This window comes from Dasypus novemcinctus, chromosome 4 (assembly GCF_030445035.2).
Source record: "Dasypus novemcinctus isolate mDasNov1 chromosome 4, mDasNov1.1.hap2, whole genome shotgun sequence".
Lineage (NCBI taxonomy): Eukaryota > Metazoa > Chordata > Mammalia > Cingulata > Dasypodidae > Dasypus > Dasypus novemcinctus.
This window is the reverse complement of record NC_080676.1, coordinates 89,348,650-89,365,419: the sequence shown is the minus strand read 5'-3', so window position 1 is coordinate 89,365,419 and position 16,770 is coordinate 89,348,650. Positions and strand designations below refer to the sequence as shown.

Sequence of the window (16,770 nt, the reverse complement as noted above, 5' to 3'; positions counted from 1 at the left end):
GCCCACCTTGGGGAGCGGGGCTCCGCGATCTGCAGATCTCTGGGCCTGGGAGTTGTGCACCAGTTTCATTCCAGGTAGGCTGGGAAACAGTGTCAACCACACTCCCACCAAGAGCTAAGTCAGCTGAGATTTAGAGGCACAGAATAACCTTAGGACAGCAGGGGACAACTGGATAAAGAGTGCTAACTACTGGGTGTTTGAGGAAAGCCTAGATTGGGGAGACATCAAAGATTGGAGGCCTTTTGTGTCTGCTCTCCAGAGCATATTGGAATCCATCTACACTCCCTTCATGGATCCCCTGAGCCTGTTTTTACTGGGAACAGAGCTGGGAAGGTTGTCTCCAGGGAACATTGCTACCCAAATTAGTCCTCCAGGAAAAGCAGTGAGAGAAGACAAAAGGAATATTAAAAATATAAGGAGGCAAATAAAAACAAACAGAACATTCATGGAGGAGAAACAGAAGAAGCTTTAACAAAAAGCCAGTGAATAAGAAATCCATAGCCTCCACTTGGATTGTTCTACAGGGCTACTGCTTAGCTTCAGACGCCTGAGAGTTTTCTGCTGGGCAGGAAACATGTAAGGACCAGACCCCAGGTGATGTGAGGTGTACATGAGTGAGGGTTCTTTTGGTCGTAACAGGTGGTGATTTTTAAATTGTCTAATAGATTGTTTTTTTTTTAAGGCTTGTATGGTAGTATTAGTAGTTAAGACAGCAGATTTTGATGTTGAACTCTGAGTTCAAATCCTGACTCTGCCATTTGTTAGCAGTGTAACTCTGAGGGAGTTATTTAACCTTGCTAAGTCTGTTTCCTTTTTTCAAAGATCCTCTCTTAGGATTCATATGTGAAAGTTAAATGAAGTCATCTGTCTAGAAGGGAAGGGCTTAGCACAGTAACATGTAGAGAATGGCTAGTAACTATTGCTGTGTGACCTCTCTAGTTAGATTGTTAATTCCTAGATGGCATGGGCCAAAATTGTAATTCCTCAGTCATGCTAGAATGACCCAGAAACTAAATGTTGGTTCCACAGCCTCCAAACCCACCCCCTTGCTGCCAGGCAGGTTACCTGAAAACTCTTATTGCACCAGGTGTCCTGTTTTTAAAGAAGTCTAGAGGAGCAGGTTCCATGGCCTTCACTGATAACCCATTCCAGGGAATTCTTTCTTTCTTTCTTTCTCATTATTATAATAACTTTTAAAAAATTTGTCCAAGGAATTCTTAAACCCATATTTACTACTTTTTAAAATATTACAAAGAAATAAGACATGTGGTAAATCATCCTTAAGTAGCCCCACTCAGATAATCATCATCAGTGCTGTGAAGAGGTCTCATCTAGTTATTTTTCTGCATATGTATGTGTTATTTTTACAAAAATCAGTGTCCTGCTGTATGTGTGGTTTCCTATCCAGCTTTCTCCTTTTAATATCAACTCTGTATCTTTAAATACTTTTGAAAACATGGAAAATGAAAGCCATAGTCTAAAGAGAGAAACTGAGCACAGAATAAACACATTAAAAAGTCAAATACTAAGACACCAACAAAAAATTACAAGCCATAATAAGAAACAAGGAGAGATGGCCCAGTGAAAGGAACAAATTAAACCTTTAGGTGAAACACAGGATTTGAGACAACTGGTCACAGATATCCAAACAAATCTCCTTAATAAATTCAATGAGATTGCTGAGGAAATTAAAGATATTAAGAAGACACTGGTTGAACACAAAGAAGAATTTGAAAATTTGCAAAGAAAAGTAACAGATCTAATGGGAATGAAAGAGATTAAAAATACATCGGAGGCATATAAAATCAGATTTGAATTGGCTGAGGACAGAATAAGTGAGTTGGAAGATAGAGCATCTGAATTTGAAAAGAAAGGAAAACAAAAAAAGAATGGAGAAAATGGAGCAGGGTCTCAGGGAATTGAATGACAATGAGAAATGCACAAACATATACATTATAGGTGTCCCAGAAGGAAAAGAGAATGGAAAAGTGACAGAAAAACTATTTGAGGAAATAATGACCCAAAATTTCCCAACCCATCTGAAAGTAACAAATGTCAATATCCAAGGATGACAATGCACCCGAAACAGAATAAATCCTAATGGACCTACTCCAAGACACCTACTATTCAGAATGCCAAATACCAGAAATAAAAAAATAATTCTGAAAGCAGCAAGAGAAAAACAATTCATCACATACAAGGGGCACTCAATAAGACTAAGTACCAATTTCTCATCAGAAACCATGGAGGAGAGAAGGCAGGGGTATGAGATATTAAAGGTTCTGAAAAAGCAAAATTGCCAGCCATGAATGCTGTATCTGGTAAAACTGTCCTTCAAAACTGAAGGTGAATTTAAAGTCTTCTGAGATAAACAAAAACCGAAAGAGTATGTCACCAAGAAACTGGACATACAAGAGATACTAAAGGGTGTGGTGCCACCTGAGAGGAAAATAGAGAGAGAGACCTGGAGAAGATGTGGAATTGAAGATTTTTAGAAAGGGTAGCAAAAAGGGTAAAAAGACAGATAATAGTAAGATAGGTCAATGGAAAGTCAAAAGATAAAATGTATGAAGTAAGTAATGCCTTTAAAGCAATAAAATTAAATGATAATGGATTGAACTCCCCAGTCAAAGGACACAGATTGGCAGAATGGTTAAAAAAATTTTCGGCCATTTACATGCTGTCTACAAGAGACTCACCACACTTGCAAGGGTACAAATACACTGAAAGTAAAAGGTTGGAAAAAGATATTTCACACAAACAACAATAAAAAAAGAACTGGAGTAGTGATACTAATATCAGACAAAATAGTCTTTAAATACAAAACTGCTATAAGAAATGAAGAAGGACATTATGTATTAATAAAAGGAGCAATTAATTGGGAAGAAATAACAATAATAAATATGTATGCACCCAACCAGGGTGCCCGAAAATAAATGAGACACACTTTTGCAAAACTGAAGAAAGAAATAGATGTTTCTAAAATAATAGGAAGAGATTTTAATACAGCACTCTCAGCTTTGGAAAATGACTGGACAAAGAATCAATAAGGAAGCAGAAAACTTGAATAATATGGTAAATGAACTAGATCTTACAGACATATATAGATTATTGCATCCCAAAATAGCAGGATAGACAGTCTTCTCAAGTGCCCATGGCTCTTTCTCCAGGATAGAACACACAATGGATCACAGAACAAGTCTCAATAAATTTAAAAAGAATGAAATTATAAAAAGCACTATCTTTGATCATAATGGAATGAAGCTAGAAATCAAAAACAGGTGGAGAAAGGGAAAACGCACAAATATATTGGGGTTAAACAACATACACTTAAATAATCAGTGGGTCAAATAAGAAATCACCAGAGAAATCACTAAATATCTTGAGATGAGTGAAAATGAGAGCACAACATATCAAAACCATTGGGATGCAGTGAATGCAGTGCTGAGAGGGAAATTTATAGCCCTCTACACTTAACATTAAAAAAGAAGAAAGAACTAAAATTAAAGACCTAAAAATTAATTTTAAAGACCTTAAAATTAAAGAACTAAAATTAAATTAAAATTAAAACTGAACATCTGCAGACTAGAAAAAAAAAACCCAGCAAATTAATCCAAAAGTAAGCAGAAAGAAAGAAAAAATAAAGATTAGAGCAGAAATAAATGAAATTGAGAAAAAAAATAGAATCAATAAAACCAGAAGTTGGGTTCTTTGAAAAATCAGCAAAATCGACAAACTCTTAGCTAGACTGACAAAGAAAAAAAGAAAAGATGCAAATAAATAAAATCAGAAATGAGAGGGGACACATTACTACTAAACCCACAGAAATGAAAGTGATCATAAGCAGATACTATAAATGACTGTATGCAGACAATTTAGTCAATGTAGATGAACTGGACAAATTCCTAGAAACACACATCCAACCTACCTTGACCCTAAAAGAAATAGACCACTTCAACAAACCAGTCACAAGTAAGGTGATTGGAACAGTCATCAAAAACCTCCCAAAGATAAAAATCCCAGGACCAGATGAATTCACAAATGAATTCTACCAATCATTCAAAAAAGAATTAATACCAATCTTGCTCAAACTTTTCTAAAATTAGAGCAGGAAGGAATGCTACCAAACTCATTCTATGAAGCCAACATCACCCTAATACCAAAGCCAGATCAAAATAACATGAAATGAGAAATTTATAGGTCAATTTCTCTAATGAATATAGATGCAAAATTCCTCAACAAAAAAAACATGCTAATCAAATCCAACAGCACATTAAAAGAATTATACGTCATGATCCAGTGGGTTTTATACCAGGTATGCAAGGGTCACTCAAAATAAGAAAATCAGTGTAATACATCTTACTACTAAATTGAGGAAGAAAAATCACATGATCATGTCAATTGATGCAGAAAAGGCATTTGACAAAATCCAACACTCTTTCTTGATGAAAACTCTCTGAAAGATAGGAAACTTTCTCAACATGATAAAGTGCATATATGAAAAATCTGAAGCTAATGTTGTGCTTAATGGAGAAAGACTGAAATCTTTCCTGCTGAGATGAGGAACAAGACAAAGATGCCCACTATTAACACTGGTATTCAAGATTGTGCTAGAAATTCTAGCTACAGCAACTAAGCAAGAAAAAATAGAAGGCATCCAAATGGGAAAAGGGGAAGTAAAACTCTCACTATTTCTCACAGACATTTTAGAATTTTTATATTTAGAAATGTCCATGAGAAAACTACTTGAGCTAATGAATGAGTTCAGTGAAGTGGCAGGATAGAAGATCAACACAAAAAAATTGGTAATGTTTCTGTACACTAGTATTGAACAGTCTTAGCAGAAAATCAAGAAAAAAAAATCCCATTTACAATAGAGACTAAAAGGGTAAAATATTTAGGGGTAAACTTAACCAAGGACATAAAGGACTAATATTCAGCAAACTACAAAACATTACTAAAAGAAACTGCAGAAGATCTAAATAAATGGAAGGATATTCCATGGTCATGAATTGAAGACTAATATCATTAAGATGTCAATTCTATCCAGGTTTATTTACAGATTCAACACAATCCCAATAACACTTCAACAGTCTTTTTTACAGAATTGGAAAGATCAATTATGAAATTTATTTGGAAGGGTAATAGATCCTGCATAGCCAAAATCTCTTTAAAAAGAATGAAGTTGGAGGACTCTCACTTCCTGATTTTAAAGCACATTACTTAGCTAGAGTGGTAAAAACAGCATGATACTGGCATAAAGATATATGTGTTGGACAATGGAATAGAATTGACTGTTCAGAAATAAATCCTCAATTTTATGGCAAAGTGATTTTTGACAAGGCTGTCAAGCCCATCCAGCTTGGCCAGAACAGTCTATTCAACAAATGGTGCTGGGTGGACTGGATATCCATATGCAAAAGAAAGGAGAACCCTTATCTCACCCTTTATACAAAATTTAACTCAAAATGGATCAAAGACTTAAATATAAAATCTATAATGATAAAATCCTTAGAAAAAAATGTAGGGAAACATCTTCAAGATCTTGTAGTAGGCAGTAGTTTCTTAAATCTTGCACCTAAAGCACAAGCAATGAAAGAAAACATGGATAAATGGGACCTCCTCAAACTTAAGCACTTTTGTGATTCAAAGGACTGTCAAGAAAATGAAAACACAGCCTAATCAACAGAAGAAAATATTTGGAAATCACATATCTAATAAGGGTTTGATATCCGTGTTATATAAAGAGATCATACAACCCAATGATAAAAGACAAGTAACCCAATTAAAAAAATAATAGGCCAAAGACTTAAATAGACATTTTTCCAGAGGAGAAATACAAATGGCCAAAAAACCCATGAAAAAATGTCAACATCATTAGCTCCTAGGGAAATGAGATTAAAACTACAATGAGATATAATTTCCCACCTTATAGAATGGCCATTATTACAAACACAGAAAACCGTAAGTGCTGGAGAGGATGTAGAGAAATAGGAACACTCCTTCTCTGTTGGTGGGAATGTAGCATGGTGCAGCCTTTGTGGAAGACAGCTTGGTGGTTCCTCAAGAAACTAAATATAGAACTTTCATAAGATCCAGTAATCCCATTACTAGGAATATATTCAGAAGAAACGAAAGCAAGTACTATTTGCACACCGATGTTCAGAGAACCATTATTCACAATCGCTAAAATATAGAAACAACACAAGTGCTCATCAACCAATGAGTGGATAAACAAAATGTGATATATACATACAATGGAATACTATTCATCTGTAAGAAGAAATGGAATTAGGATACGTATAACAACATGGATGAACTTTGAAAACATTTGTTAAGACACAAAAGGACAAATATTGTACAGTCCAATTCATATGAGCTAAAACAATGAGTAAAGTCACTGAGGTAAACTCTAGGGTATTGGTTACTCGGAAATTGAATGTGGGTTGAGAATGGGATCTGATGCTTAATGAATGTAGAATTTTTAATAAGGTAAATGTGTGGAAATGAATAGAGTTGATGGTATTACATTATAGGGATTATTACTAACACTGCTGATGTATAAATGTGATTTTGGCTCAAAGGGGTAGTCTGCTGATGTAATATTTCAATTGAAAGGAAGTGAGACAATAACATACAGACTACATAACATAGTGATTTTGGTGGTGGATGAAGATTGTTTAATAGTATAAGAATGTTCTTCCTTTACAAAATGTTAAGTATATGGTGATACATGGGAAAATTACAACTAATGTAATTTATGGATTATAGTTAACAGTAATATTGTAATATTTTTGCAGCAGTGGGAAAGAAGATATTAAATCAATTCAAAGGGACAAGAATGGGGGGTATTAGTGGGTATGGGCTTTTTCCTTTTGGAGTAATGAAAAAGTTCTAAAACTGACTGAGATTATGACAGCACAACTCTGTGATGAATATGAGAGCCACTAATTGTACACTTTGAATGGACTGTGCAAAGCATGGAACTCTAACACAGTGAATCCTGTGGTGGAAGAAGGACCATGGCTAACAGAATATGAGGACATTCTCTCATGAACTGTAACAAGTATACAATACACATACAGAGTGTCATTAACTAGGTGGGTTAGGGTAAAATACATCAAATGTAAGATATTGGCTATAGTTAGTAATAATATTTTGATGCTCTTTCATATTTGTAACAAATTTTCACAACAATGCAAAGTGTTAGTGGCGGAAAAATGTATGGGAGCCATCTATGATGATATGCATATTTGTTTTGTGAGTTCACAACTTACACTACACACTTTTTAAGGATGTTCATGTATGAATAATAAACTTCAATTTTAAGAGTTAAAAAGAGTTAAGGAAAATTTTGATTATAATATCAGTTAGGATGCTTATAAGCCTGTGTGCCTTCAATTTCAACTAGGCCTAGAGCTGCAGGGTACCTAAGAGTTACTTCCTGAGAGCCTCCACATTGCTCAAATGTGGCCGCTCTCTAAGCCAAACTCAACATGTAAATGCATTACATCCCCCCACCCCGGCCCCAGTGTGGGACATGACTCCTGGGGATGAGCCTCCCTGGTGACAAGGGATTACTACCAATCACTAACTGATGGTGCAACTAGAAAAATACCTTAAACAAAAGGGGGAAATGGTAAAGATGAATGAGTTTATATAGCCAAGAGTCTTCAAAAAAGAGTTGGGAGGTTATCAGAGGGGGCACCCTTATGCACACCTCAGCAGATACAAAGTAGATACAAAGCAGCCAAAGTAGATTCAACCCCAGGTATTGGTGCTCCTGAGGGTTATGGAGACACAGAGGTTCTATGGTCTTCAAAAAAAAATACAATTAAAAATAAATAAAAAAAAAAAACACAAATTCTCTACCTGATTAAAAAAATCAGTTAGGGGGAGTACTGTATTTGCCTTGAAGAAATAATTTTTTAAAATTATAATTATCTTTTCTTTTAAGATACAAAAATCACACAAAATGTACATTAAAAAATATAAGAGATTCCCATATACCCCCACCCTCACCCCACTCCTCCCACATCAACAACCTCTTTCATCAGTGTGGCACATTCACTGCATTTGATGAAAACATTTTGGACCACTGCTATACAGATGGATTATAGTTTACATTATAGAATATACTCTCTCCCAGTCCATTCAGTGGGTTATGGCAGGATATATAATGTCCAGCATCAGTCCCTGCAACATCATTAAGGATAACTTCAAGTCCTAAAAATGCCCCCATATCACATCTCTTCTTCCCTCTCCCTGTCCTCAGCAAGGCCCATGGCTACTGTCTCCACATCAAAGATACAGTTTCTTCCATTGCTACAGTCACAATAATTCTATAGTAGAATACCAGTAAATCCACTCTAATCCATATTTTATTCCTCCATCCTGAGTGTGTCAAGCCCTCAGTATTGTTTGAAGTAGCTATGAATCTTGTTCTTCAAGCAGTGAAGTTTGGTTGTCACTGTGGACCCCAAGGGGAGGGGAAAGAGGAATAGAATAGATTGAAGAAATAATTTGTTAAACTGTTTGAGAATAGGGAATGAGACCCAAAGTACACCTTCAAGTATTAAAGCTATTTCCCTAATTTCTATACTTGAGTCAAGTAGTGAAAATTAAGTAGATAATATGGAAAACTGAGGAAATAGAAGAAGTCATCAAATCTCAGAGAGTTGTGAAGTATATTATGTAACTTTCCTGGGAGGTCCCCTTGTCCCAGTCTTCAAGAGAATTTGCTAAGAATTGGAAATTGCTGCATATTCAGGAGAAGAAAGGGGAAATTATTGAAATTTTCAGAAATCATGAGAAGGTATTTGGATTTTCATAGACAATAGAAGAGGGAATTCAGGAAAATTGGCTAAAGATCTTTGAGATAAATGAAGAACCCAGTGTACACTCAGGCTATATATTAAGATATAAAATTATTTATATCTTATGAAACAAACATATATACTGCCATTTAAATCTTTTTGTAGCCATAGCCATGCTTATTTTTTCTTCCAATTGGTTATTAAATTCCCTAGGATAGTCATGTTAAAATATCTCAGTGTAATTTTAATTTCTGTCCAATTCTTTCTTTTCTAATAGTATTTGCTGTATATATTTTTGGTACATTGTTTTATTTAGTATAGGTATTCAATCTGTTATCTCTTTTGATAGATTATTTCAACCAAAATCTTCCTTCTAGGTCAGTTGAATGTCTTCTTAGTGGCTTTTACCTAGTTCACATTTTCTCATTATTTTATTTTCAAATTTTGTATGTCATTTAGTTTTAGAGATAAGCCTCCCACTTACAAATATAAAAGATGAGGTACAAAATTGAAAGGCTAAGACTTATATGATTGACATCATCACCAAAAACAGTTGAAATCCACAGCTGGATCAGCTTTGAACTTAGAATTCCAATCAGAAAACTTGCTAGAAAATGTAATGCCATTTCATCAGCCAAGTCTTGTACTGTAAGAAAGGGGATAAATAAAAAATAGTTAATAGAATTTACTTACGCTTAATATTAAGAGATAGTTTGGGTCAACTTTTCTTCTTGTCATTGTCTTTAAAACTAGCTCATTGCCTTTAGTGGAAGTGTAGTATTTTCTTATTTCTAAGTTGAAACCATTTCTTTTCAAATGCTGAAAGTCATGTGTAAGTTTGTAAAATTCAGTCAGTTTAACTTAAAAACTTCTTTCAGTCCTTTTTAAGGAATATTTATTTATTGAGTGTCTACTTTCTTCAGACGGTAATATATATTTTAGAGATACCGAAATGAACAAGGAGTAGAAAATCCATAAACTCATGGAATTTATACCCTAGCTCTAACTTAATATTTACAGAGGAAACAGAAAAAGAAAAACTCCAGATGGATTTACTGTGTTGTCTTGGCAAGTCAAAAAAATTTTTTTTCTGTTCTCCACCCCAAGAGATTGGAAGTTTTGGGGGATAGAGATTCTTTTTTTCCCCCTGTAATACTAGATGATGCTTTTATTATTTTTATTTTCATAAACACTCTCTCTTCCCCTTCTGCCTGACCATGTAACCTCTAGTCTGCTTCCCATCTCTGAAAATTTGCTATTTCTAGTCATCTCTTATAAGTGATATCATACAATATTTATTTTATGTGCCTGCTTATTTCACTGAGCATAATGCTTTCAAGTTTCTTCCATGTTGCACCATGTCTCATAACTTCATTCTTTCTTCTAGTCAAATAAGATTCCATTATGTTTTTGTACCACATTTTGTTTATCCATTCATTTGTCAGTAGAAATTAGGCTTCTGTCTTTTGGCTATTGTAACTAATGTTGGTACAAACATTAGTGTGCAATTATCTGACACGCTGTTTTCACTTTCTTTGAGTAAAACTAGAAGTAGAATTGTCAAGTCATATAGGAATTCTCCAACTTTTTGAGGAACTGCCATATTGCTTTCTACAGTGGCTGTACCATTTTACAACCCCATCAACAATGCACTAGAGTGTTAATTTCTCTGCATCCTCTCCAAGGCTTATTATTTTCCACTTTAAAAAATAATAGCCATCCTTGTAGGCATGAAGTGGTATCAGATTGTGGTTTTCATTTGCATTTCCCTAATGGCTAGTGATGTTGAGCATCCTTTCATACTTTATTGGCCATCTGTATATTTTCTTTGGAGAAATATCTATTAATTTTTTCCCATTTTTAAATTGAGTTATCTTTTTGTTGTTGATTTGTAGGAATCCCTTAAACCCTGTGGTGGCCTAAAACTGTATTTACCCCAGAAAAATCACGTTCTTAAAGCTAATCCATTCCTGTGGATATAAATCTATTGTAAATAGGGCTTTTTGATTAGGTAATATTTCAGTTAAAGCATGGCCCAGGGTAAGTCTTAATCCTCTTACTGAAGTCCTTTATAAACAGGATGAATCTGGAGAGAGAAAAAGCCATGGAAGCAAGAAGCTGAAGGCAATGAAACCCAGAAGAGAAGATGCCACCGTGTGCCCTCTCATGTGACAGAGGAGTCCAGGATTGTCAGCAGCCATTCTTCAGGAAGATAGCATCACCTTGATGATGCCTTGATTTGGACATTTTTCTCAGCCTCAAAACTGTAAGCTAATAAATTCCTATTGTTAGAAGCCAAGCCATTTTATGGTATCTGCTTTTTGCAGCTTAGCAAACCAAAATAAGCCCTTATTCAATAAACGGTTTGCAACAATTTTCTCCCATTCTCAAGGTTGAATTTTCAATTTCTTGTTCATTTCCTTTGTTGTACACATTGTTTTAATTTTACAAAATTACATTTGTCTTTTTTCTTTTGTTGCTCATGCTTGTGGTGTCAGATCAAAGAATCCATTTCCAAATCCTAGATTATGAACACTTACCCCTATGGCATTTTCTAAGAGTTTTGTAGTTTTATTTCATATATTTACATCCTTGATCTATATTGAGTTGATTTTTGTATATGGTATGCAGTAGGGGTCTAACTTCACTTTTGCCTGTGGATATACAGTTTTTCCAGCACCATTGGTAGAATAGACTATTCTTTCCTCACTAGATGCACTAAGCACCCTTTTGCAAATTAATTGGCAGTGGATTTGTGGACTGACTAATTTTTTTGAGGCCTGTCATGTAACTAGTATATAAACATGATTTTTTCTTCTAGATAAAAGCTATAATGGTAATTAATAATAATAATGAGAACATAAATAATGATATTGTCTTCCAGTAATAAGTATCTTTTATTAGTATAGGGTAGAAGCATTTAACTTCTAAAGTTAAATGATGAGTCTGAGCATATATTATTAATTCTGACATTACTTAACCTTGAAATCTTGAGCAAATTATAGATTCATAGAATCAGGATCAAAAGGATGCTGAAAGCCAATATGATGATTAAACAGCTTATCCATGCTGTTTCTTCTCATTATTTTTCAAAGTTGGGCAATACTACATAAGCAATTTTATATTCTACTTATATAAAATATTCTATAGTTATATAGTTTATATAATTTCTATTCCTTGAATAATTTAATGCAAGAATTCATCTAACCAGTTCCTTATTATTGGTCATTTCATTAGTTTTCAGTTTTCCCCTTGATCAACAATGCTGCAGTGTATATTTCTGTATATAAATATTTTGTGCTTTTCTGTTACTTCCTTAGGTTTCCAGAAGTGGAATTAGTGCACTGGTTTTTCCTTTATGGGTATATATTTTTCCAAGTTGCTTTCCACTAAATCATTAAGATGTGTTTCCTAGGGAAACAGGGAACCTAGACCCTCAATAACCTTGGTTGCTGGAGCCAGGCATGCCAGTGGATGAGGATGTCCTCCCCATATTTACAGGGTGAGAAATAGAGGAGCAAAGTTTGAATCACAAATGAGAGTTTGTCCTGGGGACAGGAAATTGCGAAGGGACAACTCCAATGGCATAGGTGCAGAGCAAGAAGTAACCCAAAGCAAAATGTGGCCAACAGAAAAACAGCAACAACATCCACAATAAGAAAACATGGGTATGTTTAGGAAGTCAGTCCTAAAACGGTTCTCTGAGGCAGCAGAATGAAACGGAAAGAATCATTTCTTACATCCTTGTCCCACTGGTGGGAATGGAACTGTTAAAGAGTGCTGAATTGACTTAAAATTCCTTCTCATGGAGACTCATTCCCCTGGCTGAAAGAGGGCTATGATTTTCAAATTTGCCAAGTGGAGAGCTGTGATTTCTGTTACGATAATCTGAATGTGAGAGGGGAGTTCCATGAATGGTTCTCTAGGCCACATGCTTTCTAGGAAAGAGCAGGCCATGGCAATGATTTTAGAAGCCCAGTAACTCCTGTCACCGAAACGGATAATGGGAATTCTGGTTTTAGAGGCATAGAGGGAATTGGAGTTAGAAGATCTTGGTTTGAAAGTTGTTTTGTTCTTTAAAGAAAGGAAAATAGCTTTAAATCAAAAAAACGTTTGTTGGTTGATTAGTCCATGAACAGTCTCAAAACAAATCCACAATTTCATGCACTCTTCTGAAATTCCCAATCAATATCAAGGAAGTTCTCTTCATTAGGTGTCATTTCTGATATAGGGGCCCCTGAAATTCAGAGATCAATATTTACTATCTTAAATGAGGCCAGATTTAGCAACTGATATGGATCTTTCCAACTGGCATGTATGACTGTAATTTATACTTTCAGGCTACCACAACAATAGCCCGTGAGCTATCAAGATAATTCTGAATATAGACATCTTCTTCAATACTCACCTTAATCATCTTCTGGAATGCCACATCTACAGGCAGTTTTATGGTAGAAGGTCTTTGAGTACAAAAATGACTCACTTCCCTTCATACTCTGAATTGTGGAACAACTTGTACGTGTGGTTATCTGGCTTTCTTACACATCACAGATGGCAAATTTAAATCATTTAAATACAATCCATTTTCCAGTGCTGTATTTGGAACTTCCCAGTTCACCGTAGATATTTCCCATCTTCCATGGTATGAGGAAACTAACATTGGATATAGAGCTCCTTTAGAGATTGAATTAGATTATTACTTACAAGCCTCAAAGACTTAAGAAACAAAGGGGTGGATGTTTCCAGAATGGGTCTTCTTGGAAAAGAATGGTCTTTATTTCCGAGTTTTAGGAATCTATTATGAATATGTAAGGCAGGGGTAAGAATAGAGGTAAACTTTGTCCTTGAATGTTCAACACTGAAGTACCCTTCAGGAACACAAAAACAATTACAGCTAAAATCTCCTCCTTTTGAGTGGTTGGTAAGGTAATATGGGATATTGATATGGAAAAATAGGAAATGACCTGCTGCTAAAAAATATTTGATGATCCTAGGACAGCTGCTTATTCTTGATTGCCATGGAAAGGGGGAGGTGGAAGTATCATACTACATCAGAGTGAATTATTTGCCATCATACAGACCCCTTGGTGTATGTCTTATTTGCCAGACTGATGTGACAAAAGCTATCCAATGAGTTGGCTTAAACACTGGGAATTTATTGGCTCATGGTTTTGAAGTTAGAAGTCCAAAAGCAAGATATTGGTAAGGCTTGCTTTCTCCAGAAAATCAGCAGCTTTCTGGTGCCGGCTGCCAGTCGTTCTTGGAGTTCAATGGCTTGTATTTCTGCCTCCCTTCATGTGGTGCTGTCCTGCCTTTCTTCTGGGTTCTATTTACAAGAATTCTAGTAATCTGGATTGAAGCCCACCCTGGTTCCAATTTACAATGGGTGCACACCTACAGGAATGCTAGTTAAGATTAAGAACATATTTTTCCTGGGGTACTTAAGTCAATCTACCACAGGGGACTAAAACAGCTTCTTAGTATTACTATGAAAATATTTTTACTTCAGGGGTCCCTTCCAACCGCTGTACCACCTCCGCACCCTACCTCACCCCACCCAGGATTTAGAGACCACATTTTGAGAATGTCTCTTCTAAGAGGAATCATCAGGGTTTTGATCAGGGAGGGACATATGAGATGCTTCTGGGGTTAACAGTAGCACTGTATTTCTTGTCCTGAGTGAAAATTACATAGCTGTACACCTTACAGTCATTCATTAAAGTGTACACATATCATTTATTTTATATACACACATATGTACAACAAAGAAAAACATACTTATGGTTTAGGGCTATATGAATGTGATAAAATGAAAGAGCCCATGGACATTCTTGCAATACCTCTGCTTACAAGCACTGCTATCAGGCCCCGTAGGTGGCCACATAACTCATGCTTCCTCCCTGAGTTGACAGTTTTCTATGTTCCCTGCAGAGCAATAGTCTCAGCTCAAAGGAAAGGGAAGTTGCCTCCTTTTACTATTAGTGGAGGCACTACCTGGCTTATCATCCAGGCTCATCTTGAACACGTAAAAAAATAACACCCCTCCATCCTTGTTGGTAAGCACTCTGGTTCAGCTCAGGCTTGAGGAATGCTACTTCCAAGAGCACCCTCATGAAAATTCCCCACTCAGCCTCATAAGCAAAACCACACTAACATCAAATAAAGTATGTGTGACAGTTCTTTGTAAAGGAAAGTTTACAACTATTCCAATACTCATTATTATATTTTTACAAGCATAACTATGGTAAGACCTTACTAAATCCATGTCAGCTTTTAGAAGATATAAGATTATGGTTTTTTAAAATTTAGAAAAATATAGATCCTTACCAAGGGAATGGTTTATCCTATAATGCATGTGTTCGTTGATATGCAAAATAATAGTAAAAATAATTAAGGACATAACAGAGGTCAACAAACATTCTCCATTAATTAAATTTGTGAGGACTCTGGAAAGACCTATGGGGTGAGAGGAAAAAAAAATTTTAAAGTGTGAAAGAAATTCGTCCATATTGAAGAATAACATCTTATCAGTATATTAGTTTTTAGGGCTTCCATAACATAGCACCATAAAATTGTGGTTTAAAACAACAGCAATCTTTTGTCCCACAGTTCTGGAGGACAGAAGTCTAAAATCAAGATTCAGCAGGGCCATGCTCCCTCTGAACAATGGAGGAGAGTCTCCTTCCTTTGCCTCCTCCAGCTTCTGCCATTCCTTGGCATTCCTTGGCTTGAAGCTGCATCCCTCCAATCTCTGACTCTGTCTCCACATGGCCTTGTTATCTCCATCTTCACATGGAATTCTTATCTCTGTGTCTGTGTTCAAACATCCTTTTCTTATAAGGACAACAGTCATATTGGATTAGGGCCTGTTCTAACCCAGTTGGGCATCATCTTAAATAATCACATCTTCAAAGACCCCATTTCCAACCACAGTTACATTTTTAGGGCTAGGGGTTAGGATTTGAACGTATCTTTTTGGGAAACACAATTCATCCCATAACAACCAAATGGAAGGATCTACTTTGCTGTAGATTTATGTCACATAATTTCTCCTACATATTTAAACATTAGTCTGTTTGAAAACTGATTTATGTCACATAATTTCTCCTACATATTTAAACATTAGTCTGTTTGAAAACTCCTTTCAAAGAAATTTAGTCATATATCAAATGTTAGTTAATCCTAGACCACCATAAGCAGTTATTAGATTAACTGTGGTTAATTACAGTTTATATAAATGAGATAACTAGGCCTCTCATTCCTTGCTTCAAAGCACATATGGAAAACATGATAATTATTACACAGTTTTTTTATTTCAGTGATTTGGACTATAGAAATACATACTTCATAAGTCAGATGTATTTAAGGTATGACAGAAACTAATGACTGAGAGATAAAGTAAATTCATAGACCAATGCTTTATAACACTGCACAAAGTGAAGTATTATGGTAATTTGAAATAATCTAGCTATAATTAGAAGTTGTCTAACTTTCAATGGTTTTATAAGTCAAGCTTTATATATGGAGAACACTCTGCTAGTACCTACTTTCCTCTTAGTTTTACTCTATTTGTGATGATATACTAAGTTTATATATCTTTTAGTTGTCATTTTTCTAGTATTAAAACTATAACTTTTATAGTCTTATAAAACCATACCTTTGAGCATTCTAGTGAATTTTCTACAAATTCATACAGAGGAAGTATCATTACATTGTAAAAGTCCTTTTTGTGACCCAACCATTCTGTGATTGCAATCTACCTACAGTAAGTGCTGATGGAAAACAGGAATGGTAAGGCATTCTGTGGTAGATCAAGCGCCCTGAGAGTCCAGTTCCTTAACTCTCCTGTATCTACTATGTGTAGTTTCTCTCACTAAAGAAGTAGAGCCTGTGTGGTTATGAGGCTTGATGCAAGCAGAGACTTGAGAAAGCCCTTGAGCATTCCTGCTTCCTC

The 16,770-nt window shown here is 35.4% G+C and overlaps 1 protein-coding gene across 2 annotated transcripts in view; it reads right to left on the bottom strand.

Annotated features, from left to right (window-relative positions):
• The window catches only part of SLC9C1 (solute carrier family 9 member C1), a 129,581-nt gene that overhangs the window by 94,047 nt on the left and 18,764 nt on the right, over window positions 1-16,770 (bottom strand). For both annotated transcript variants that reach the window (XM_058296421.1, XM_058296422.1), the window contains exons 6-7: window positions 15,144-15,272; window positions 9,301-9,462 (exon numbers count right to left, since the gene is read on the bottom strand). In XM_058296421.1, coding sequence (XP_058152404.1) covers window positions 9,301-9,462; window positions 15,144-15,272 — 291 coding nt within the window. The remainder of the gene's footprint in view (window positions 1-9,300; window positions 9,463-15,143; window positions 15,273-16,770) is intronic.